The sequence below is a fragment of the Pristiophorus japonicus genome, chromosome 5 (assembly GCF_044704955.1).
Source record: "Pristiophorus japonicus isolate sPriJap1 chromosome 5, sPriJap1.hap1, whole genome shotgun sequence".
NCBI lineage: Eukaryota > Metazoa > Chordata > Chondrichthyes > Pristiophoridae > Pristiophorus > Pristiophorus japonicus.
The window spans coordinates 146,641,965-146,666,887 of NC_091981.1; the positions used below are offsets into that span (position 1 = coordinate 146,641,965).

The 24,923-nt window shown below is 40.5% G+C and overlaps 1 protein-coding gene across 3 annotated transcripts in view; it reads left to right on the top strand.

The window, feature by feature from the left end:
• The first annotated feature begins 1,680 nt into the window (after nucleotides 1-1,680).
• etv1 (ETS variant transcription factor 1) overlaps nucleotides 1,681-24,923 on the top strand; it is a 186,102-nt gene continuing 162,859 nt past the window's right edge. The window contains exons 1-5 of one of the 3 annotated variants that reach the window (XM_070879983.1): nucleotides 1,681-1,787; nucleotides 3,103-3,228; nucleotides 4,115-4,202; nucleotides 4,952-4,999; nucleotides 14,886-14,939. In XM_070879983.1, coding sequence (XP_070736084.1) covers nucleotides 3,172-3,228; nucleotides 4,115-4,202; nucleotides 4,952-4,999; nucleotides 14,886-14,939 — 247 coding nt within the window. In that variant the 5' untranslated portion in view covers nucleotides 1,681-1,787; nucleotides 3,103-3,171. Of the gene's footprint in view, nucleotides 1,788-1,947; nucleotides 2,093-2,493; nucleotides 2,676-3,102; nucleotides 3,229-4,114; nucleotides 4,203-4,951; nucleotides 5,000-14,885; nucleotides 14,940-24,923 lie in introns of those variants that run through there. The other 2 variants (XM_070879982.1, XM_070879984.1) reach the window with 2 other exon arrangements.

Below are 24,923 nucleotides of genomic sequence, written 5' to 3' on the forward strand. Positions count from 1 at the left end.
CTGGGAGCCAGGAGGTAAATTCGTAAATGCTTTGTGGGTCAGAGGCGTATTTCGGAGCTACCCAAAAATAACTGACTGTTGATGTGAAAAGTGTATGGTTGGCTTGTATACCTTTACTCACTGGCCAACTGTCCACACTGGTCAGTACAAGCTGGTTCAATGTTCCCCTAATGTACAAAGCAGGGCTGCATTTATTCTGAAGGATCTAAACTATTTGTTTCAAATCTCAAGCATAAAAATAGCAAAAATGAGCAAGCGACAACATTGAGAAATATAAGTAACCAAAAAGATGAGAAAACAACTTGCACCTACAATAAGCTTCCCTTGATTTTTTTTTCTTTCTGGTAAGGGGGGGGGGGGGGGGATTGGTCCATATTGATCATATAGATTTTTATTTCAAGCACTACCATAATGAAGAATGTAATTAGATTGCAAATCACTGAGCCATGCCAACTGATGTTGATTCCAATTGAAGATATAACCAGATACTGTGCACCAGTGATTGTGTAGGCATAGATTTATAGAAGGGCAATGACGATCCAGAAATACCACCCGTCTGCTTGGTGCAGAGCCTGGAAACAGCTGATTTTTGGCTCACTGAAGTCAGCCGATCAGCCACTGGTGCCTCACCTCGACTGTGCATGAGCAGAAGTGGAGAGATGGGGAGGGTTCTGGGGAAACGTTCGTGTGCCAGAAATCGGCTGGTTCCCAGGCTCAGGCATGCGCAGTGCAGGCAGGGGCAGGAAAAGCTGACAGGTCTGTGAAAAAAACTGCACAGTCGTTAGCTATGTTTACAATAGAGGTGGTGGGGGAGGGGGATTTGATAGGCAAATAAAAACTACATTTGGTTTGCGCTTTAAATGATGTGACGAGTGTTTTAAAGGAGTTAATTGATGCAAGTTTAGCTGAGTACATGGAATATAAGGGTTTGGGTAAGTTTCTTTTTGGTAATTTGTCGACCAACTTTCCAAGCTTTCCTTTCTGTGAATGTATATGTTTTTAATGTATAGAAACAAATCTCTTACTCTCATATATATTTTAAATATGTGACTTTGTCCCATGTCCCTTTTACTTTTTATATTTTACTCTCAGGCTTTGACTGTAACTTCTGTTTTGTGCATGCAGTCTGTCTCCTTTTGTCCCTGGATAGGATTTCACTTTTGTGAATGAACTCTCCCTCCCCCTCAAAGTTGCGGATTTTTTTCTGAATGAACTCCTCCTTCCCCTTGGTCTCTCGCTGATCTCTGTGAATTTGACCTTTTTTTGTGAATGAACTTCCCCTCCCCCTCGGTCTCTTTATCTGTCGGCTGGCTGTAAATTTTAAGACTTTTTTTTGTGAATGAATGTCCCTCCCCATGATCTCTTGCTGTCTAGATGTGTTGACTTTTTTCTCTTTCTCTTGTGAAATGAATTCGCCTTCTCCCTCACTTTGAATGGTCCATTTTTCTTTCGCTCTTTTTCTCTCACACTCTTTCGCCTGGAGGGAAACTGTTGCTCTATGAATAAACACATCAATCAGCTGAAAAGCAGCCCGCACCATTGGTTAGCTCACCAAACCCATGCAAATATGGCTGGTCATGCACAGAGCGCCACCCCCCGTTGCTGCGGTAACCATTCTTCCTGCCTGATTAGACAGCTTGAAAACTGTTGCTGAGATTATATTAAAGAAACAGTGGGAAAGAGACGGGGACATTTTATGAAGTTAAAAAAAAGCTCAACCACAAAACTTTTCACTCACTTTGCATTTCATGAACCGACGTTCCTCTTTTGCCGTATGATTTCCACAGGCAAGTTTTCGACACGTGAACTTTGCATTTTTTCAAAAAAAAATCCTATTACTATATATATATATATATTTAAAAATGAAACATCTGCAGCTTTGTAGGATACGTCACTGCTGCCCGGGGTTTTGCGACTCTTGTAATCATTGAACACGATCTGGGAAGGTCAGAAATGTTGCAATCGTTGTTTTTCTTTCAGTTCAGTTTTTCGCCACATAATTAACCGAATTAAAAAAAATCCTGTTTAGTTCTCTTGTGGCCCTTGCCTGACAGATGTGCCGAATCATCGCGCAACACGGGGACGCTTTCAGGTAGGCAGGGCTAATTTGAATAAAGGATCGATATTGTTATGAAGAATTATTTGTTCAGTCTTGCATCTGCTCCGGACCTATAAGAAAAAAACGATTCAAAAACGTGCAGGTTTCTCTTGACTATCATCACTGAATTAGATAATAATAAACTTGTTTTGCAATAAAGCTTTGGGTAGCTAGAATCTGAGTCTCCGAAAGTTGTTTTTACATTTTGTATTCTTTTCAGAAGTATGATGTTTAGAATTGTCTGGGGGCGTGCTAACTGATTTAACCTCGCCCTCGTATTTGGATCATTGCGATCTATCCTGCGTTAGTCTTAGAGAAAGGAAGCCTGTATCTTTAATCAAGTAGAGAGTGAGTGATTGACAGATAGAAATTGGAGCCGATGAAACAGACAGGCGACCAATGAGAGAGATCTATTAGAAAACACTGGAGGCCCCTGGAGGAGAAGCAAAGGAAAAACGAGTGAATTGAGCACAATCATAGGTCTGGGCTGTCTTGAAAGGACTCTACATCAACTAATTCATGCTATTTACCAAATCTGACGGGAATATTTATAGGCGATCGCACTGCACCCATTCAGGTGAGACCCTGTTCAACTTTTGCAAGCCTCTAGAGCATTGCGTGAAACAGCGTTACAGAAATAATAATGATAATAAAACGCTCTCCATCTAGTCCCGTTATCTGCATATAAGGAAAACATTTGGGAATTCCACGATGATCGCCATTACCAATTTACTGTGTATTGCCCAGGTTTACAAATCCTTTATATCGATGCGAATGCACACGCACTGATAAGTCCGAAATACTGAGCTGGGATCAGTTTTATGTTCTTCCCCCACCTCTGTGCAGTTTGCCCGTGTTTGCAGGTTGATCGCTATCTCTCTGGAACAGGTTGGAGCGGTAGGCTGAGATTTTTTTTTGTGAATGGGCGCTGAAGGCTAATTAGTTATGCAAGTTCAGGCGGTCCATTCAAGATTTTTCTTTGGCCATCTTGTCTGTCGTTGTAGGCTGCTCGAGTCTGTCAAGGCACAGTCTCCATCTAAATGCTGAAGAATAAGGCGAGCTAAGAGTTTGCGATGAGCTGCGGAATGGACAGATACTACGACCAGCAAGTGCCTTACGTGATCACTCCAGTAAGTGAACTGACAAGTGGCTTAATGAGAACTTGGCGGACGGACGTGATATTTTATTATTGTTGTTTTATGAACGACATCACCATAAACTCAGCTACAACTCATTTAATATTTGTAACAAAAAAACCCGCGAGTGAGGCTAAAAGAAACCGACATTTTTTTTAACAAGGCGGTGACATTGGTGGGATTTTAACCCACCTTAACGCCCCCCCCTTGCCGTTGCACTGTTTTCAACAGGGTTGAGGAAGTACATGTGAAGTACAAATGTTACTGTACCACAACTCAACTAGGTTATAAAATGTCATCATTATGACAAATTATGCACCACTGCTTAAGTAAGCAGAAGCTTTTCAAAAGTCAGGGGGCAAAAGCCAGCAGTTCACTATTTGTAAAACAGACTGCCCTGTAGGGTCCTGTTGCAAATACTACCAGAGGAAACGCACTCAGAGATGCGACATTTTCCCTTATTCGCCACTTGTTAGTTCTTTGTCATCAACATGACACATTTCCATAAAAATATCAATTTTGAGACCAATCCCGTCATTTTCTATGTGTTTACATTTTAATTATATCTTCAGTTTTTCAATCCCACATAATATTCGCACGGCCGCTAAATGCAAATTGTTACGCTGGTTTGTCACAAATAGTTTAAAGGGGGAAAACACATCCACGGTGATGATCTGGTATTAGGTTTTCGCTTTCTTATATACATTAAGCCCTCAAAGTACAGATACTGACCAACTGGCCCTAATTATTTGGTAGAAAGTAGCAGAGTGAGTTTTGAGAGCTAGTCTCATCCAAGAGCTAGTCCCTGAGAACTGCGTTATGTACTTTCATGGAGCAGGTGTGCGCCTCCACATTTTAACAAACATTTTGTCTTCTGTAGAAACCGCATGGAGGGAAATGTAGTGAAAGGACAACAAGTGAAAGGAAAAGGAAATTCATTGACACAGATTTAGCTCAAGATTCGGAAGGTAACTTTTTTCAAAATTAAATATACCTTATTCCGTCTACTTTATATTCCCTCGCCCATCATTTGTTTCTTTTCTTTATTAAAATGCCTCAACATACCTATTGACGTTTCCTCTGCCACTAGTATTTGTAGTTAAGGGTTTGTACTTTAGTCTCATATCTCTGATTTGTCGTCAAATAAATGTAGGCACAGTTCATATATTTAGTATCTTGGAGGGGGGAGGTTTTAAAAACGGTCCTACTTAACATTATTTTCCCAAGTGCTGAGTTTTAAGACATTTACACAATTTGTCATATAGCCCCAATGTATTTTTATGTGCTTGTCAGTCCTTTCATCTACAGAAATTGTACATAACTGATAAAAGTAATTGGATTAGTCAAACTAACCTGTGGCCGTTTAATCTGCTGATGTGTTATTTAGATTGGAATATTTTCTCTCTGATTTCGGATAAAAACGATCACATGTTGCTTGAAAATATCTTTTTGTGTCTGGGTGTGTTCTGGAAAAGGCGATCCGATTGCATGAGATTTAGATCTAATCAATATTGCTGTTTAAAATTCTCATCCGAGTATACAGTATTGCATTGCATGCAGACGCAGTTCCAGGATATTGAATGCTAACGCAAGGTAATTAATAAGTCCGTTTCACGCGTTTTCGGCTGATCTTAACTGTTGATTTCAGATTTTAAAGAAACACTTTATTCAATCTGTAACAATGGTTTGACTTTTTCTCCTTCTCCTGTCTCTGCAGAACTCTTTCAGGATTTGAGCCAGCTGCAGGAAACCTGGCTCGCAGAAGGTAAGAAACTGTCACATCCCTGGGAGAGAATAAAAATGTAGAAAAGAAAACAATTGCGACGCCTAAAAGTTGCGGTTGCGTTCCTAACGTGAAGCCCAATTAATTGAGCTCTAAAAGAGCCACCTCATGTGTCATGCATACATTATAGACTGTGATTAGTCTGCCTTGGGGAACTCAGGGCTGATCTTCCCAGTGTCATCACAGATTACCAGGAGAAATTGCTTCCAGTTTACAATCACATCTGCTTTTGGGGGAAGATCTGCAGCCGCCCAGACAGCTAGATTTAAGTTTGAAAGCACCATTTAGTTTTGACTGGCGATGATTTTACTTGATCAATCTTCATTGCTGCAGGAGATCTTTTTAAGCGTGAATTATTAAGACACCAGGCTACATCTGAGCTCCGATGGTGCCAAAAACGAGCTTTGATGTTCTTTAGGTGTTGTTTTCTGATGGCAAAAAGTGTTTATATTCCTCGATTCATCGCGACGGGATGCTTCAGGATTTGAGTGCAAGTGTCTTTTATCCAGCTTGCTCGCAGCACAGAAGTTTAGGTTTGTAGCTGAAATATTTTAAATCTGTTATATTTATCAGAAAGATGCGACAAATTTGTAAAATCGGGTGATTTTGAGACCTATAACTTTAAGTTGCATATGTTTTAATCGTATTTTTTATTAATATAAACAAGCCCTATATTTAGTGCCAAAATGCGTTTCAAATAATTCTCGTTAGTTTTCAACTACATCAGTTTTCTTTATGAATAATTTTCAGTATTTTTTTAAAGATTGGCATAAAAGTATTTCTAGTGTGACAGTTTTATTCTTTAAATTAAAAATAGTTGATGAATAAGAATATCCATAGGAACATAGGACATAACAAATATTTCTATTCAACCACACAGTTTCTGTGATTATAATTTGTATTTAACATTTTATATATATTACAATAATAAAGTTTAATATGCTGCAGAGAATGTTTACATAAACGTGTCTCAGTTCTGTTGACTTTTTGCAGTCCGAATGATCCTGGTTTTATCATTTGAACTGCTAAAGTCTGAATCTAATCTGTGAATCTGGGCACCAAGCGGAATGCAATTCATTGGCATTATTGTAAATATATTTGGATGAAAATAATTAACAAATACAGCAGTGAATAGAAGCAATTTAAAAAAAATTAGTTTCTTTGAAAATTTGACAAAGTGAAATATTTATCTTAATCCAGTGCCCAATCTTTTCAAAACCTACGTTGTTGAGTTGCAGATCTATTTTTTCCTAATGGATGTTGTGGCTGCTGCCTATAGGAGTCTATTGGGAGAATGATTGTTTCCTGTCAACTTTTAAGTAAGAATGTCCTTAAAGGAAATTCATTATTTTTATTCAATACTTGTGCAAACATTCTGAGCACCTTTTGAGAGGTTGAATAGCATTTGAATAGTCTTGATTTAAATGACTGAGCGCCAAAAGGATAGGAGGAATAGACGTTGTCCTGCATTTTCATTGGGCTGTGTGGCATGACCAGGTATTTAAAAATGTCAGAGATACTTAAAAAGGCAATTTCATCTAAAGAAAAATGTTACATGTAGTTCCTGGACTGGAAGATATGTTAAATTTACTGAACGCATATTCTGTGTAGTTGTAAGTAGATTTTTATGATGATCATGTAACATGCAATAAGATGTTCGTGAAACATCTACTTAGATATATTAATAGTTAATTAGTTGTGAATATGATCATTTTTGCTGTTACTGTTTGGGGTACAAAAGCACATTTCAGCATGCTATTAATTCAGGTTTAAAAAATTTGAATAGATTCCACCGTTGGATTAAGTTGATGAATACCGGGCACCATGTTGCTATTGTACTGGAGACAGCCTTTATTCCTCCTGTTATTTTTCTACTCTAAATTTAAGCACATTGCCGGGTGAACGCTAACTGCATTGTAAAATCTGATAATATTGGCCTTTTTTATCTACAAATAATCAAGAAACAGGGGAGGGGGTAGTTCATATTGCCAGCAGTTGTCTAGATGTGTGGGAAGTATTAACTGCATGGGTCGTTGAGAGAGAAATGATTTTGTTGACATAACGAAGCTCTGCTGCAAAGCTGGTTTTCACTTTGGAAACTGTATTGCGAGTTACGATTTGCCTCGATAACCTGATCTAAATGATCACTGTTTTTGATAGAATTGGACATTTCATAATTCAGTTGTCCTTCCACCAGTTTTGCAAAGTAGCCGTAGTGCTGAATATCACCCTTCTAATCTGCAATGATAGCGTGTGTTGCCAGTGCATTGTTTGTGCTGCAGTTGAAGTTCGTAAACACTGAAGGGATGGCTGGGGACGGAGTGTACTGGAAACAGTTAGAGAGTTACCAAAGTGTTCTCGGTCATCGAAGGATCGGGCTAGGCATTTTGAGCAGTCCTAAAAATAAAATAATCAAAAAATAAACAAGTACATTTTTTCCACTTTGATAGAAAAATATTATCCCAGTTGTTTCCGTTCTGTTGTACAGTGATTAGTTTGTTATTTAAAGGTATCGCTGTGGATATGTGTGTGGGGTAGGTGAATGTTAAGTTTGTTTTATGCAGTGCGTAAGAAGTCAATTCTTGTTGTGTCTGAGCATCCCGGTGTGTTTTTAGTTTAGTTATGCGTTTTGACATTGTCCATTCCATTGTTTGGTTTCTGACAGGTAACTGAGCGAGAATGAAGGCAGGTTTGGTTACAGCTAAGCACTATTTGTGTTATGTGCGTTTTATTTTGTTTAACCCAATATCCCTTCCCGCCCCTGCAGTTTGTTGACTCCTGCTTCCAAGCATTATACACTTTATTGCCTTCTCACCTTCCCCCTACTTTCCTTTAGACAGAGGTTCAGGCAAGCTTGATGCCATGTCATCTATCACAGTTTTGATCGACTGCCCAGAATACATACTTAATGGCCAAACACAAGTTTTCTTTTTCTTGATTTCTTTTTATACATTGCATTTTTTGATTAGAAACTTTGCTTAACATAGGAGTTGACTTAAACCTCCAGGAGCTAGACTTGAATCAAAGCCAGACTGGTGCAATGACAGTGCTGGCTCTAAGAGTCGCAGAGCAATTGAGTTTTTCTTGGACTAATGTCCACAGCACAAAGTTGCCTATAACTTGGCACAAACTGTTAGTAAATTGTTCATCATGTAGAAGATCCCATCAGGGTGGCTGGTGTGGGAAATGGAAAAAACAATCACATTGGTGCAACAAAAGAAGTCTTTTAAGTTTGCGGTTAATGCGCATTGTAAGGGCAGCATAGAAAGGGCTTTACCATGTGTTTGACCAATGTTATTCCTGACTTGGTTGTCAGATACTGGATGCCAAAAAAGTTGGAGAGTGTCCCACTTGCCAACACTGATAATCGCGTCACCTTGATGAGCACAAAAATTTACCAAAAATATGTGAACTAAAAAAAAAAGTTTTATTCTTATGCCACAGGGGAGTCATACCTTGGGCAAGATGTGGCAAAATACACCTGTAAAGAGTAGTTAAATTTAAACAATGGTTGATACTTCAATTTAAAAACTGGGCCATGTGTTTAGATTTTGAATAGTCTATCATTAATAGAACAACCACTTCTGAGAATTATACTGTTACACAGGCTAACAATAGCTCTCAACAGGTTGCATTTTTCTCCAATTAGTTTATCCTGATTCAGCTCTGCTAACAGGCAGCATTTAAATAATAGTATTACAAAACAGCAGCTTATTAAGTGCGTGATGGAAAATCATTGTAAGCCCCAAGCTACAAAAGATACTACATATGCTAATTAATTTTGGCATTTTATTTTTGAATGTAAGTGAAAACAGTGAACTAGTATTTACAGGGAAAATTCAAGTTTACTTCCCCCCCCATCCTTTCACTTAACCTGCCCCCATCAGTCTTTGTGGTCTGACCATGCATTCCTGAGCCCGGATTGTTTTTACTGCTGTCTTCTGTAATTGTTAGGATCAGTTATCTTATTCACTGTCAGCAAGAATGACTCATTGATTTTTAAACATTTGACTGTTAGTTACTGTCTGTATAAATTTCCAGTTTCATAACACTGGGTGTGTTTCTTATTCAGTTATTTTTCTTTAAAATGGAGAGGCCAGTTGGTGATAACTTCAATTAACTTGCTTGATTTGGTGCACAGGCAATGGATCCATTAGAAAGAGTGTTTTTGCAGATTCAATTTTGGAGGTTGTTTTTTTTTGCAATGTCTTGAAATTTTCTAAAAGCTTTTTATATGGCAGCATTCGGTATCAAATGAGGACTGAGGATACTGGCTTCATAGTGGGCATTCACTACTGCATGACCTGAAATTACTCCTTTTTCAAACTGATTTCCAAACTACTTAAATATGTACAGGTTATAAGAAAAAAAAATATTGTTCCATTTGTTTTTGTCTAGTAAGGGTTTCAATTTCACGATAAAGTGATCTATTTTATTTCCAACAAATTTGAATACAAACTGTGGAAGCCTGGTTGTAGTTCAGTTAGAATTCACGGACTACATATATATAGGTTTGACTTTAACTCCGACCATTGCTTACTACAGGTATATGAATCCTGCTCAGTCTTCAGATCATTTACCCAATGACTTAAAGAAACATTATTTTTGTGCTTGTTCCAGGGTCCTGTTTAGGGAGAACGATGTCCGGCTTTCGGCTGCGAGCCAGAAGTCAGTTAATTTAGTGCTGTTGGGTTTTGTTGTACATTGAGGAGACCTGGAGTATAAATATGAGGGCTGGCTCCCCACGCTTACATCACAGAAACCAGCTCCTTTAGTCTGACAGAGCATTCATATACTCACATTTATTGTGGCTGTGTGAACCCCTCAGTTCCCAGAATCTCGTCTCCCTTATATTATGTAGCCAATGGAGGGAGAACTGGGTGCCTGACTTCAGTCTATAGTGGAAAAGGCTTTTATGTCCTTAGGGTTTGAAGTCCAAAACTCCTTATGGCCAGTAATGTCAGGGGTAAGCAATTTCATTTTTAAGCTAAAATTAATTTAAAAACTTGCTGCAGTGTTCTAATTTTGCTTTTTGGAGTTGAGATGCTGCTAATATCCTCAAAGAGGACAATGTAATCTGTGCCGTCTCCTTTAAAGGCTCACCAGCTTGCAGTTGTAAGAAATCACCGATCCAACAAAGAGAGCTAGGCCATTCACTTTAAAGTTAACACTGAGTTTATAATTGTACCAGACTGTGATCAGAATCAGCCAAATTGAGATTGTTTTTAGAAAAAAAGGAAATAAAAAGTTTGTTTTAGTAACTGGTAATAAAACAATAAAAAATATCCACATGCTTTCCAGTAATTAAAAAAATACTATCAAGGCAAAAACTAGCAGGCTAATTTTGCAGCTTCATATGGCCAGTGGACAGCCTAGCATGCCAGGAGCCTACATCGAAAATACAGGTACACGTTCATTTAAATGGACAGAAATTCATGTACAGCGCGCACCCAGATTCCTGATATATGCTAGCAGCGAGCTCGGTTTCCTACCTGCAGCGAAGTCCCATGAGTGAGCTGTAGAAAGTAAATTGTCAGGTTGGTAAAACTTCCACACTAACCTGCGGTCTTCAGCTATTTTCTTTTTTATTTCTTCGTCAATTTTCACCTCTCAACTCTCCCGTCCAAAGCCGTCGATTTTTTGCTGGGATATGGTTCCATTGGTGGCTGTCGCCCTCCGGTACTTCGCTCAATTGGCTATTATTCATTTGTGAAGCTTGGCAGTGAATGTCCGTAGGCAATTCAATCACAGGGGTCATCAAGTAAAATCATATCCTCACCTGATTCCGACAAGGGTCACTGGTTAATGATCAAGGAGGGAATTCTGGCCGATTTTCACCTCTCTAGCTGGGGCATTGAGGCTACTTAAAGTTCCCCAACCATTTTACCAGCTGATTTCAGCTAACGCTGAAAAGACTGTGGATTTATCTCGGGGCCTTCTTGATCTGTGATAAACTCCTTCCGGGGCCTGGACTTTTATCGCCCTATCCAGAAGTCCTGCCCCCGATGCAGAATTGGGCCTTATGTCCCTCAAAGGAAGCAGAGCACTGTCTCCGACACTCTGCTTCCTTTGGGGGTGGTACTGAGGCGGTAGCGCAGCGCTGAGGAACTGCGTAGCGCAAATGCGCTACAATGCCCTTCCTCTTCCCTTAAAGGGGAGGGTAGCTGCGCACTCTGCATGGCCATTTGGTAGTCGCCACTGGGCCACCAAGGACGCATGGGATTGGTCCAGCAGATCGGCACCCAAAATGGAGTAGCGCCCCGTCCCCCGGGCGAGAATTACCTTGTGTTCCGTTAGCCGCCTCATGGAGGTGCGAACGGGGCTATAACAAAGGGTAATTTTGTTCCCTTGGAGTGATCAAGGAATATTCAACTATTCTTTAATGAAAATCTGGATCTAAGTAGCATATTGAACCCATTGAGCATCAGTCTGTGATTTCATTTTAATCTTCTCCAGCCTAGTCTGTCCCTTTTCTTGATGTGTGTGTATGTGTGTGACTTTTTCATATTATGTATTATTAGTTTTAAAATTTGTTTGACATAATTTTAGAGTTGGACCAAATCTATGGCCTCAATTTTGGCCCAGCCCGATTTTCAGAACACTTACCGGAGCTGCGGCACTTTTCTTCGTTCCGAAGTGCGCCGAAAAATTTCTTTCCCACTTTGGCTGCTGTCCGGCCTCTTCCCTGTAGTCGCGCAGCGTGGTCAGTCGAGTCGAGGGTGGAGCCAGCGTTCTGCACCAAAAACTGCCGGGACGTCTGCACATGCACAGTGGAGTGTCCGTGCATGCGCAGTAGTTCCTTGCCTCCAGCCTCTCCGTTGCTTGCTGCAGCCTCTTCAGTGATTTGCTTGCTGCAGCCGCTCTGTGGGTCCCGTTGAATCGCTCCCGCTCCTAGCCCAGGCCGAGTGGCCTCCCGGTGCATTGTTGTCCCGCCCCTAGCCCAGGCCGAATGGCCTCCCGATGCGATTTCTAACAGATCGATTGCACCGGGAGGCCACTCGGCCAGTACTAGGGGCGGGCAGGAGAACTGATAATGCTCCTGCCTGCCAATGATTTCTATCAGTTCTCCTGCCCGCCTGCCCCTAGCCCTGGCCTGAGTGGCCTCCTGGTGCTATTGATCTCTTAGAAATCGCACCGGGAGGCCACTCAGCCAGGGCTAGGAGCGGGCAGGCAGGAGAACTGATATGAGCACTATCAGTTATCCTGCCCTGGCTGAGTGGCCTCCCGCACCGGCTGGCCGGCTGCCTTCCTGGGCCAAGTTTGAAGATGAAAGTAGGACTTACTTCAATTTTTTATTTCTTATTGAATTCTTACTCATTTTGTTTGCAAGGTTTGGTGGTTTGTAAGGCTTGGTGGTTTAGGTGCAGGCAGGTCCTCTCTGTTTCCCGCCTCTATCCCAGGTCGAATGGTCTCCGATGTACCTACCTGCGCCAATTTCTTTAACTCTCCGCAAGGGTTTTCTGAAGTGACCACATACACCACATACGCCACAGATTTGGAGTAACTATCAGCTGGGCAAAGTTGCCTAAGTGGGCAGAACTGGCGTAGGTGGCTGGTAACGCCCCCTTTTGAGAACAAAAAAAAACTAAAACAATCATAACTAACTCAGTTACACTGGTGCAAATTGATTGGGGAAAATGGGGATTTTTTAAGTTACGCCAGAAAAACCAAGTTACTCCAAAAAAAAACGGAGCAACTCCTGGCCAAAATTGAGCCCTATATATTGTTTCAAATCAGAATCATGACAAAATGCAGTAAGTCTGAAATCAAATTGATACATGCAAAGATCTATCCAGACTGCTTTTACGATAGTTACTTGTTTCGATATCAATTCAGATGGACTGAAATCTGTACAATTCATGGGAGTACAATGAAAATATTTGTAGAGGTCACGAATAGGGTTAGCAAACTATGCCTCATTCCCACAGCACCCCTCTGCCAATTCTTACTGAGTTCCTTAAACACAGTGCAATACTTAGTGCAACAATAAGCAGAGATTACTTAGCACAATCTGCAATGTTTCCAAAATGGTGTGAAATAAATGGAAAGGGCAAAACTCTGAAAGGTTTGCATATGTTACAACTGTTGACTCCTTTGAAGATCCTACAGGGAGAAAAAGGACTGTGGTGGAGAATTCCTGTGCCGTTTTCCCAACCCTTGCTAAAATTTTAGTGGAAGATTGGCAGAAATCCTGGAGACTGTGTAAATGGCCGTTTTTAGCCATTTATGCCATTTCTTTGGGGATTTCACCGAAGTTATGGTGGGAGAAAGCCTGGGGAAATTCCAAATGCATAAATTTAGAGATGGTCCCAATTCTGCCATTTACCATTTGTACTTTATTTGCACTCTCAAGAATATGAAGCAGCTGCTCACATGAAATGTATCTTGATTTTCAACATTTTTCAATTAGCATTCATTTTAATCCTCTTTCTGATTAAAATGAAAACTTTAAGAACCTTTATACATGTAAGTGGACTGTGAAGTCTAGAATGGATTGTTATGCAGTATTAAGTCTGAGGAGCAAAGACAGGGATTGCAATGTTTGAGTTTAGTGGAATTTTTTGAAACCTATCTAAAGACTCAAAATGTATTAACACATAAGTACCGCACCTTGGGGTAGATTTTGACTTTGTGGATAGTGTAAAAAGGGTGATAGCGACTCGGCAGGCAGTTTTACATTCTCTCAATTTTTAATGAAAAGAAGTAAAATGGCTGTCGATTCGCTGTCATCCGTTTTACACCATGACAAGTCAAAATCTACCTCCTTGAAGTTAGTGTGTTTTTTGTGTTGATACGATTGAAACATTTTGGACTTTTCATCTTTTAATAGTGAATATTGTCTAAAAATAAATATTTCAATCCTTTTTGCTCTGGAGCTGCCCTTTGAGAGCTATGGTCCATGTTTAGCATAGGTTCAAAGCCAAAGCTTTACAATTTCCACTTTGTTCACAGTACTATTACGAATAATAATGTATATAAAACATTCCACGAGGCATTAAAGCACTACCAAAAATCTACCCCCCTACCAAAATACCTGCCGAGTGACGCTGCTGTCCTCCAAACTGAATGTTGAAAAAAGCACCAAAGCTGGGGCCCTCCCTGCATCCGCTGTCTCAATCTAAAATCAGTGCCTGAAAATGGGAATAAGTGAAACAATATATTTTCCACGTCACAACTACTTGGTATTGTGCAAAATAACAAAAGAATATAAGGAGTAAGTTTGAAGTCAGGATATATTCATAATGTTTTATTGCAATCTGGATCCTAATATTTAAAGCTGTCATTTGAATTAGACCCCTGGAGATCATTCCCTGCTGTTAGTCTCTGCTTTTGTTTTGTCATGGTCCTTGTAGACCCCCCGCCCACACCCCCACCCCCTCACCCTGCTTAAAGTTGCAGTGTCCTGTAGACCGACTATGGTATTTGAAATCCAGCATTGAAACAAAACCACTCCCTCGCAATTTCAACTGGAAAGACCTTTTGCAGTGGAAAACATTTTTGAAAAGATTTACTGTTGTATATTGACACCTCAGAATATGTCAGAAATTGCACCAAGCTGAAGCCCGCTCGTCGCCCTCAGTATCTGTAAAGAGTAAACTCTGTCCAAGGTACCACAGGAAAGTTAAAATCCTGTATCTTCTATGGCAAGCATGTTAACGGCTGGATTTATTTACTAAGTAATTTTGTGGAGTTGCAGTTTTTGGGGTGCTGATTTTTTTGCAGGAATTACTCTCACCATATCGAATATACTGCTGAAAAATAAAAAGCTAAGACTGATTCCAACAAAATGTCGGAAGTTCAGAATAAATTAACTGCTTTTGTTTAACAGTCAGTATTTTCACACATTTTCCTTTTTTCTTTTCAACAGCTCAGGTCCCTGACAATGATGAACAGTTTGTGCCAGATTTCCAGTCTGAAAACTGTAAGTACAGTATGACTCAACAGCTGATTTTTTTTAATCGTTCTGTTGTTAAATTTGAATAATATCATGTTTTTGGTCTTGGTGGGTGGGGTGAGGGAGTTAGTAAACGGGTGGGCGATGGAGTCTTCTTTCCCTGTCTGTGTGACATCCACAAAGCAGGGACTTGGGCTCCATGTTATGAATGAGGCTGTTGTGGCTGCAGGCAGCTCTAGGAAATACCAACTGGATCAAGGTGTTAGACACAGGGATCTGTCATTCATATGTTCTCTGGACTGAAGACAGATGGGGAACCAATTCCACACAGTTTTGGCAGCTTGAGCCAACTCTCGTTACAGTAACATGAATTCATTGCATGCTCTATTGAAAAGGCTGGGCAGTCAGTTTAATGCAGATATTAGTGTTGATTAATGTACACAGATCCACATATTACCATTTTGCAGAGTAGGTTTTCAAACTGGGATCCCCCGAGGTCATCAGATTTCAACATTTTTCTGCAATGATCGATGCTTTCCTTCGAGTAGCTGACACCAGCTTTCAGAAGTTAGGACAGAGTCCCTGGGAATGTACCAGTATGTTTAATGGGTCCCAACCACACAGAAGCATTTGAAAATTACTATTTTACTGTATAGGGATAACTTTACATGCTCAAGCTAACAGCACAGAGCCTCGCACATTAGGAATTGGAGGCGTGGGTGGAAAACTGAAGGGCAAGTACCCAAATTCCAAGGTATACTCTCCCGGCAGATAGTACAAGCTCATAACATTAATCCTTATAGGCCAATACATATCAGATCAATATTAATAGCTATTGCTGTGAATATTTTACATTTTACCCATTTTGATTAAATTAGTACAATTTTAGGCTTGTTCATATTACTAGAGAGAATGTATTTTTAAACTATTGCTCAACATTTAAAATAGCCCACATTCAAGTATAAGAAAAGCATTAGCATGAAAGGCTTGTGTAAAAAAAATTGATTTACTTTTATGGCTTCTTGATGTATATCAAAGTGAGAGCTGAACAAAGATGCCATTTCCCACTTTTGCACTAATCATCAGCACTCTTTCATTATTTAACTATTTTCCTCTCTCGGTGAATTTTAATTTCTATCGATAGAGCTTTTAGTTTACTGAGCTGTCACACATTGTAGCCCCGATATTAATGGCCTTCTGGTAACGAGAAGATAATGGGCATCGTCGCCTTAGAAGGCTGTGTGCACCACCTAAAATGGTGAATTCCATGGCTTCTAGTACTGACAGCATGGTAAACCAAGTCAGGCTTGCAGTTGAAGCTGACCCATGTTTTTTGGCCATTGGTGGCCTGAGTGGCTTTGTCCATTAATACAGGCTATTGAGAGCTTTTGTGTTTGAGGTCCTGTATTGACCTTCACCAGCCACTGGGGAACTGCTTACTAATGCGGCTCTGTTACATAAATGTACTGTGAGTGTCTTTTCCCATGTTGACAAAGTGCTCACTAGCATATTTATTTTTGCAATAAGAAAACACAATCAAGTGACTGCAGTGATGGCTATTGTAAGAATGTCTCCTCGAAGAATGGTCATTCAGAATTTTTTTTTGTGCCTTAGCCCATTCCTGTGCAAATCTCTACTACCTCAGCTAGGTGGAGAAAATGGGTCAAAGTTGTCAGTGATCCCTACTGGAAAGTACATGCGAGGAGAGGACATGATCAAACTCCATTGTGATGTCATCCACTGTCAAATAGCCAGCTAACACTTATTATTTAAGCCCATAGATAAAGAATAGCCAGGGGCAAGGTATTGGAGGGTACCTGGTGACCAAGCAACTGAACCCCTGCATGAATTAGTAACTCAAGGAAAGAAAGGGAGGAACATTGTGATAAAGAATATTAATAAACGTAAGACGAGCGTATCTAGAAGAACATTTAAATCTCAGAAAAATTGTATTGCTCTGTGAGGCCATCCCTGCCGCTAATGTATGGGGATAAAAAATTTGCATTTACGTAGTGCCATTGCTCAGAAATGTCTCAAAGTGCTTTACATACAGTGAATTACTTTGAAGTGCAGCCACTGTTATGTAGATGGGCATTTTGTGCACAGCAACATTTTACAAGTAGCAGTGAGATAAATAACTAGTTATTCTATATTTGGTGGTGCTGGTTGAGAGAATGATGTCTAATGTTGCTGGTAGTTATTATTGATCAAAGTTTACTTGACTACGTTCAAGTTCAGTTACTTTGTATTGATTTAATTTAATTTCCTTTTTTTTAACTACAGGTTGTCTCCAATGATGCTTTTGCCAATTGAGGCAACCCTGTAGTGTAAATGACCTGACACCAGTGCTGTCAGAGGTACCAAAACTAATAGAGCAGGAGTTTAATTGTGTTTCTCCAATGAAAAGTTCTGGCAGCTAAAAAAAAAAAGCTGAACAACATTCTCCAGTGATACCTAGGACCTGGTCTGTCATTTGGGTCTGACTGTAACTGCCCTCTCAACTTACACTGTGGGCCATTAAAGCACGTTCAATGTGGTGAGCATATAAGGATCTTCCTCTGATATTGGCAAAGCATTGCGATGAAATCCAGAAAGTCACAAATGGAACTTTCCACTAATTGTGCACACAAAAATTTTTCACATGCTCAGTTGCTTTAAAGCTTCTGAGCATGTGCACACAAGCAACTCTGGTGCATGTGCAGTGTACCCTGATATTGCCTAATCTGCCCTGTATTGCAAATGGGGCAATTCAGCACCAGCAGGAATTGATGACTGAACTGTTTGCAGTAGAAGACATTTCAGGATATAAACCTTGTTCTGAGAAGTTGCTGTTGTGTCTTATTTGCGAGACTGATTCCAGTGCCTGTGTGCACATCGATGTGGTGCTGCAGTGTAGTAACCTTTGTTTGAAGGTGCTCAGGCTGACATTTTGCACTGAATTGTGTAATGGAGAGTTGCAGGTTCAAATAGGGTGGCTCGTTCAAACATTAATGTGTAAATCTCAACATAAAGTTTCATGTCTGCTGATATCTTTGTAATATTCGTACAATATGTATGATTAACTGGCTCTTGGCACCGTTTTGTTTTAAAGAGCATCTGCTTTTTCTCACAGCAGGCCTTCCTTCACCATTAAAATGTGGATTTGTTATGCACAGTGACAGATGTCAAGAAGCTAGTTTGACAAACTGCTCTGACAGTAAACCTGTTAACATTTCAATACTGTTGCAGCTTTTTAAAGAATGCTGCAGTTGTTGAAGGAAGGGATGTAGTTTACTTGTACAATTGGTAAGCCCTCTAGCCCTCTCCCCCAAATCAACCTGGTAGCTGCTCATGTGAACCCAGACAATGAGTGCCAGTCACCCATTCAAAAATGGAGGGCATCACACCCAAGTCTGATTGAGTCTTTGCCTCACTTCACACACACGCATATTCAAACAAAGGTCACTGAATAGTGATCAAGAAAGGCAATTTTAGCTGATGTTTCTTTTTCTAGCCTAGGAGTCTGAGAGTATTTGTAGTACCCCATTGCAACTCTGGCTAGGATCAGCTAAGTCAGCACAGACCTGGGTCTGCCATTTTCTCAAGGAGGAGGAATATCGGGTGTGAGATTACATCTACTGGGCAAGAGATTTGAGCACTGTCAATAACAGGAACATTTACAAGGATGCTGCCTTCTAGACAAAGAATTATATTAACATGCATTCGCAGGCCTTTTATCATTTTGATTTTTTTATCAACAATTTAGTCAATGTTGCATTTATTTCAGTTACAAAAGAGCAAATGCTTCATAAAGTGTAGATAAGGGACCTGATATTTGTAGCATCTGATTCTTGGCATTAACCATCCCCATTTGTTTCATGTAAATATTGCTCGGCACTTTCTCTGTATCTTATGATTTAATGTCAAAACATTCTCTGGAGGTTGGTGGAGAAGCAGTAGGACACCCAGCTCTTAACCAGATGGTCACCAGTGCAGGACTCTCTGGACTGCTGTAGGGGCATGTGGCTTCTTTGGTGGGATTGGGAGCCCTTGTTGAAAGGTCTCAACTCTTCCTTGCTGGAGGAAGGCATTCTTCAGCTCCAGTGAAGAAAGTATTTGAAAAAAACCCAGAAAGTATATATTTTTTAAAAGATAACCAGAGCTGGTGCAATACATGATAACTTACACTATTTTGCATTTTAGCAATTAAGAAATCTATAGCTATTAATATAAAAAAGTAAATTGCATGGAGTTACCTAACCACTGAGAAACAAAGTTTGTGTTAATTTCTATTATTATAAAATGTTTTCTAAAGGGATTTTTCTGTATCTGTAAATACAGATATTTTATAAAATAGAAATTAGGAAATATATACAATCAGAGTACCAGATCTGAATTCAGAGTATTCTAGTGCAATACACTTAAACAAATTGCATTTGATGCTGAAAGGCTACTGCTAGCCTCCAAGGATGCTATTTTAAAAATTGGAGTGGATCTATGCATTGTATGAGAGAAGCAAGAGAAAGATAATCCCAGAGTAGAAAATTGTCCCCGAGTAATGAAACCTTTTTACTCAATTTAGATAGGCTGATCCCTGAGCATTTATCTATAAAGGGAGTAAAGCCTGTAAAAAAACATCAATTTGGAATTTGGAGGCATTAATGAGTATAATTTAACCACTGTTCAAAGGGTTACTGTATGGGAAAATTAAACAAATTTGATCAGGTCTTAGCAGTGTAAGCAGTCTTTATAATTAAGTTTGTCAGGGTGAAATGTCCTTCCCCTATCCGAATGTTGCTGCTATGATCATGCTGAGTTTGAGTTCGGAGCCGACGAAGAATTATAATGTCAGAAATATCTTTAGAATCTGAACAGACAACTTGGAGCGGAGCCCAGTTTTCTCTTGGACACTCGACATTGACACAGCAGTTTCAGTAGTTGAGACCGGTCTTTAGCTTTTCCATGAGCCGGTTATATGATACTGAACTAACCCCAGCAACCTCAACTGAAGCCAGTCCATTCAGCGCAGATAAATCCCTGATAAAATAGAGATGGGGACAGTTCCTTGAGCTTCACTCAGTCCCCAATCATCCCATTTACAGACTGCTATCTCTGTGCCGTGTAAATCTAATTGATTAATCCTCCCATGTAATCCTCCCAAAGGCCTCAAGAACTTTCAAAATAGGGACAAAGTTTATGTCTTGTACCATTATAAAAAAAGATTTTTTGTAAATTTCAAGTATTGAATGTTGTAAACTCGGAATTTCTTCTCCCAGAGGGTTGTGAATCTGTGGAATTCTCTGCCCAGGGAAGCAGTTGAGGCTAGCTCATTGAATGTATTCAAATCACAGATAGATAGATTTTTAACCGATAAGGGAATTAAGGGTTATGGGGAGCGGGCGGGCAAGTGGAGCTGAGTCCACGGCCAGATCAGCCATGATCTTGTTGAATGTCGGAGCAGGATCGAGGGGCTAGATGGCCTACTCCTGTTCCTAATTCTTATGTTCTCATGTTCTTATGATTAGATAGATGGATTGAACCACAGAACATTTTTTTAATTCAAAGTGTTCTCGAAATAAACTTTATTCCTAAAATCTTGTTTTGCTGGTTTTGGTACAGGAATGAATTGCAGTCCTTAGTGGATTTAAATTGATAGTAAGTTTAAAAATAAAGGCCGAGAAATTGGAGCTGTTTGCGTCGGCCGTTATGGCTAGTTTGGAAGAAGTAATAGCGCCCACCATTTTAGACAGGTCAGCAGCACTGCCATTGCCTGCACTCCCTTCACATATTTAAAAGATCTAGATTGTGACATCACTCGGCATGCAACACTGAATTGACACACGATCTGGTATTTTGGATGTCGCCACTCTTAATAATGCCCTCTCCAAACCACGCATGGCAGAACATGTGTGCAGCAGTACAATGGAGCTGCTGACAGCGGTTCTTAAAGGGACAAGAATAACTTTCAGGTAAGTTTAGATTTTTGCTTTTGAACTTTTTTTTCATTTTATTGGAGCAGTAGCTTAGTGCAATACATTTTAAAAAGTTGTTAAAGTTTGCAAGGAGTACAGGGAGGGCTGCTGGATGTTTGCAAGGCTTTGGTTCTAAAAGGAAGGCTTCTGAGAGCATCACTTGCTCCTAGTCCTGGGGGCTCTAGGTACAGTCCCCCTTGGGCTGCAGCATGACATGGAAATGGAACAGAGGCAGCAGAGGGGACAAGCTGATTGCAGAGGGAGGGGGAGGAGAAAGAGGAGGAAGCAGGAGAGGTGGAAGCAGAAGAGGAAGATACAGAAGAGGAAAAAGCAGATGCAGAGGAAACAGAAGGAAGGAGGCAACCCAGACAGCTCCTTTCTTGCCGGGTATCTGGGATGGAATCATCTGCTTGTGGTACCAGTGAACACAACCCCAATTGCCATTTCAACATTTTTCCCACACCTTACCTTCCCTCTGTTACTAACCATCGCAGTGTCCTCTTGGCCACAATGCTGAAATAAAAGCCACCACAAAGCAAACTTTCCAATCCAACGTTATCCTTTTATGCATCTGATATTACATCAAAAAATCAACTAATCACTCTTGTGCATTTCCTTAGTGACTGTCTTGCGTGTGCCTTTGCCTATCCTATTGAAGTCACACAGTGCTACCCCAGTGGCTGCTGCACGGTTGGTAGAAGGCTGCTGAATTTCAGTGGGGACACGCAAATGGCCCTGCAGGGCGACCTTGAGGAGTCAGTGGCTAGGAGTGTGAAATCGAGTGATGGTATTTCTTCTTCACTCTCCTCTCTTCTTGGTGAACCACTGACTGGGCAGGCTGGACTTCCTGGGTGTCTGAAATGGCAACGGTACAATGTTGGAGTTGTGGTCAGGGGAGGGGGATAAAACAAGAGGTGTATACTTACACCATTGGCGGCTTGTAAATCAGAAGAGATCGTGGAATGAGGGGGAAGTGGGATGTGAGAAGGAATATAATGTTTGAGAATATCAGCATCTTGTATTCTTTCAGCCCTGCCGATGGCCAAAGGCTCAGCCATGCCCTTGCCAAGAATGGCCTGTACCATATCCTCCAAGGGGTTGAGGTGAAGCTAGGAATGTGAGCTGTTCCTTGTGTTTAGTAGAGATTGTTGGTAGGTGAGTGATTGGGGCGGTCATGCATTGAACAGTGTGTGAGACTAGTGGTGCAGTTGGTGAGAGTCGACATTTGAATATGCATTCCATGACCATGGCCACTCATCTCAGGTCATGAAACCTCTTTGGGCACTGGAGCCAGTTCCTGGGGGTAACACTGCTGGCAGTGACCGCCTCGGCGATCTGGTCCCACACCTTTCCAGAGGGCCACCTGGTCCTCTATGGGTAGAGGACCTCTCTTCCAGTGTTAACCCCCTGCACAAAGCTTGAGTGCTGCGTCTGAGACCCTGGGTGGCCTTTCCCTCACCTGTTGAGCCATTTTTGTTAGCACTGAAGCATCTTTACCATTTTTGTTCAGCAGAAGTCAACTTACCTTTAAGAGGTGCAGACAGCCTCGTGCTGAAGCATTTTAATTTGTTCATCTGAAGAAGGCAACTCAGCTTTAAGAGCTGCAAACAGCCTTCAAGAGGAGCAAGTTCGCTTTAAGTAAAGCTAGCCTCCTCTTAAGTAAAGCTAGCCTCACTCCAGCAACGCTAACTTTGGCCCCATGCTGAGCGCATAGGCTGTCAGCAGTGCGTTCAACACTAGGCTGTGCGCTACATTCATGATAGCTAGCAGGCAGCATGAAGTTGATGTGTTGCCTGTGCTTTTTGAATGGGTGCAGACATAGGTTGCAATGTGGTGCCATGCCTGTTTTCCTGCACTGTCAAATTTCTAGATCATATAATTTCCTTTATCAGCTTAGATGAAACACAGCAGTAACTCCCTAATTTGACTTTTGTTGATTTTAGAGGCTTGCAGAATAAGTAGATGTATTAGTATAATTTTACACACCTATTTTATCTCCCACCATTGTACAGGGCCTGTCTTCAGTTATATGTCAGGCTATAAAGTGACTGGCACGTACAACAGAAATCTAAGGAAAATAGAATAAAGTACCTTCTTAAAATAAATAAAATTAATATGTAATGTTCCAGTCGGCCAACAGAAAGGAGGTACTGTTTCTTTCTAGAGAACATTGATCAAGAAACTGGGGACACTGGCACTGTTAATTGGATACTGTTTAAATCTGCAGTTGTCCCTTTCTTTTTTCCTTCTTCTGAATTAAACTTTTACTTGTAATTGGACCATCTTTCAAAATTCAAATGGGAATAGCAGTTCCTTTATGCCACAGTTGTCTACCCATGTAGATATTGGCACGCAGGTCCTGATACAGAGTTGTCTGATTGTCCTTGACTTGCAGTATTGTGGTCAGATGCTTTGTTGATAGTCTTTCAGTATAATACTGTGCTCTTTTTTGGCTGCCTCTTCATCCTGGATTCCCTCCATTCACTTGTCCTTTCTGAATAAACCAACTGCAGCTGGCTCTCATCGGGACTTCTGTTGAGTTGTGCTGCTGTGTTGCAGCTGACAGACCTGATGTTGCATCAGAAAGTGAAGCAGCTAATCAATAAGTTCAATGAAAAAGTTGATGGATTGATCTCAGATTAAACGCCTGTGTTTTTCTCTCTGGAACTCTTAAGCCTCAGCATTGTGATTCCAGCAGCTTTTTTGCTTTGTTTTTATTTAAAGCTACAGGATCTGATTAGAGCAGACTGCTAGCATGCTGGACATTGCTTTAAAAGAAATTAGGTCATACAAAAATCATCTTTCTCCTGTTGTGTAACCTTGTCACTAATTTCAACAAGGTTCAGTTTCATTTAAATAAATAATTGACATGAGGCTTTTTTTTGCTGAATGAACAAGGGCTCAAAACAAGAATCATTTTGTACATAGATTTGTTTTTAGTAAAGACCTTTTTTTGATAGCCTATTCTACCATATTTAAAGCCCAGAATGTACTTAAGGGCTCTTACAAAACAAAAATTACATCCCAGTATTCAATCTTCAGTATTACTGACCTCTTAGCAGAGATGGCTCCTGCTGCTATAGCAGTTGGCTTACTGCCGAGTTGCTTCTCGTGATTAAAGCCACGTGTAACTCGTACACTTGTGCACTTTGTTATATTGCCGCACACAAATGTACAAGTTAAGCAGTCAAATATCTCAATGGTAAAAATCTCACTTAGTCCTTCCACCACCAAATCCTCAAAACAGCTTGAATATTCAATGATAGCACAACCAGTCAGGAGGCTGACAAATTGAATTAATATTTTTCAATAAACATGAAAGAATAATAACCATATAGTATAGCTAATGTGAATTCCCACAAAGTGCGTCACATTTTCTACATACTTACACACTTTAATTCATTTAGCCCATCAGAAACTGGGACACAGTAAAGTTGACTGTAAATTATGCCCACACTGATTGTTGCAGCATTGTCCACAATTATTGTGCTTATGCACTGTATCAGGCACTGAGTCCACATTTTACAGTTTGGAAAGGGTTTAAGCTTCCTGCAATTCTTTAAATAAAGCCAGGTGTAATTTGCCGACTTTGTATTTTGTGATGTTGCATCACAGAGTACAGCAGAAGCAATCAAATACTTGAATGGCCACACCACAAGAAACTGAAATGACCGTGATAACAATTTTAGTTGCTTTATTTCTTCGCACCAATTTCCTTTTCTTCCCTTTTCCCTGAAGGCATTCACTCCACACTGGAGTAAGGTTCCCTGGGGCACCAGTGGCTCTCTGGTCATTTCTCACATGTGAAGCTTAGTGTTGGGCATTGACAGGCTACTTGACCATCACAGCTGAGTTCCATCTTGTCCTCATCCAACATTCACATACGTGCACTTCCAGCAGACATAACTGCACCCAACTTGGAGGCTTGAGGTCTTTGTACCTGAAAAAATTGTGTAAGCATTATAGCCTTGATCTATAATATGGTTCTATATCAATAAACCACATTTGACTATTATAAACCTCACTGGCAGAAATTCACCCAAGTATGCGGTTCCAACTT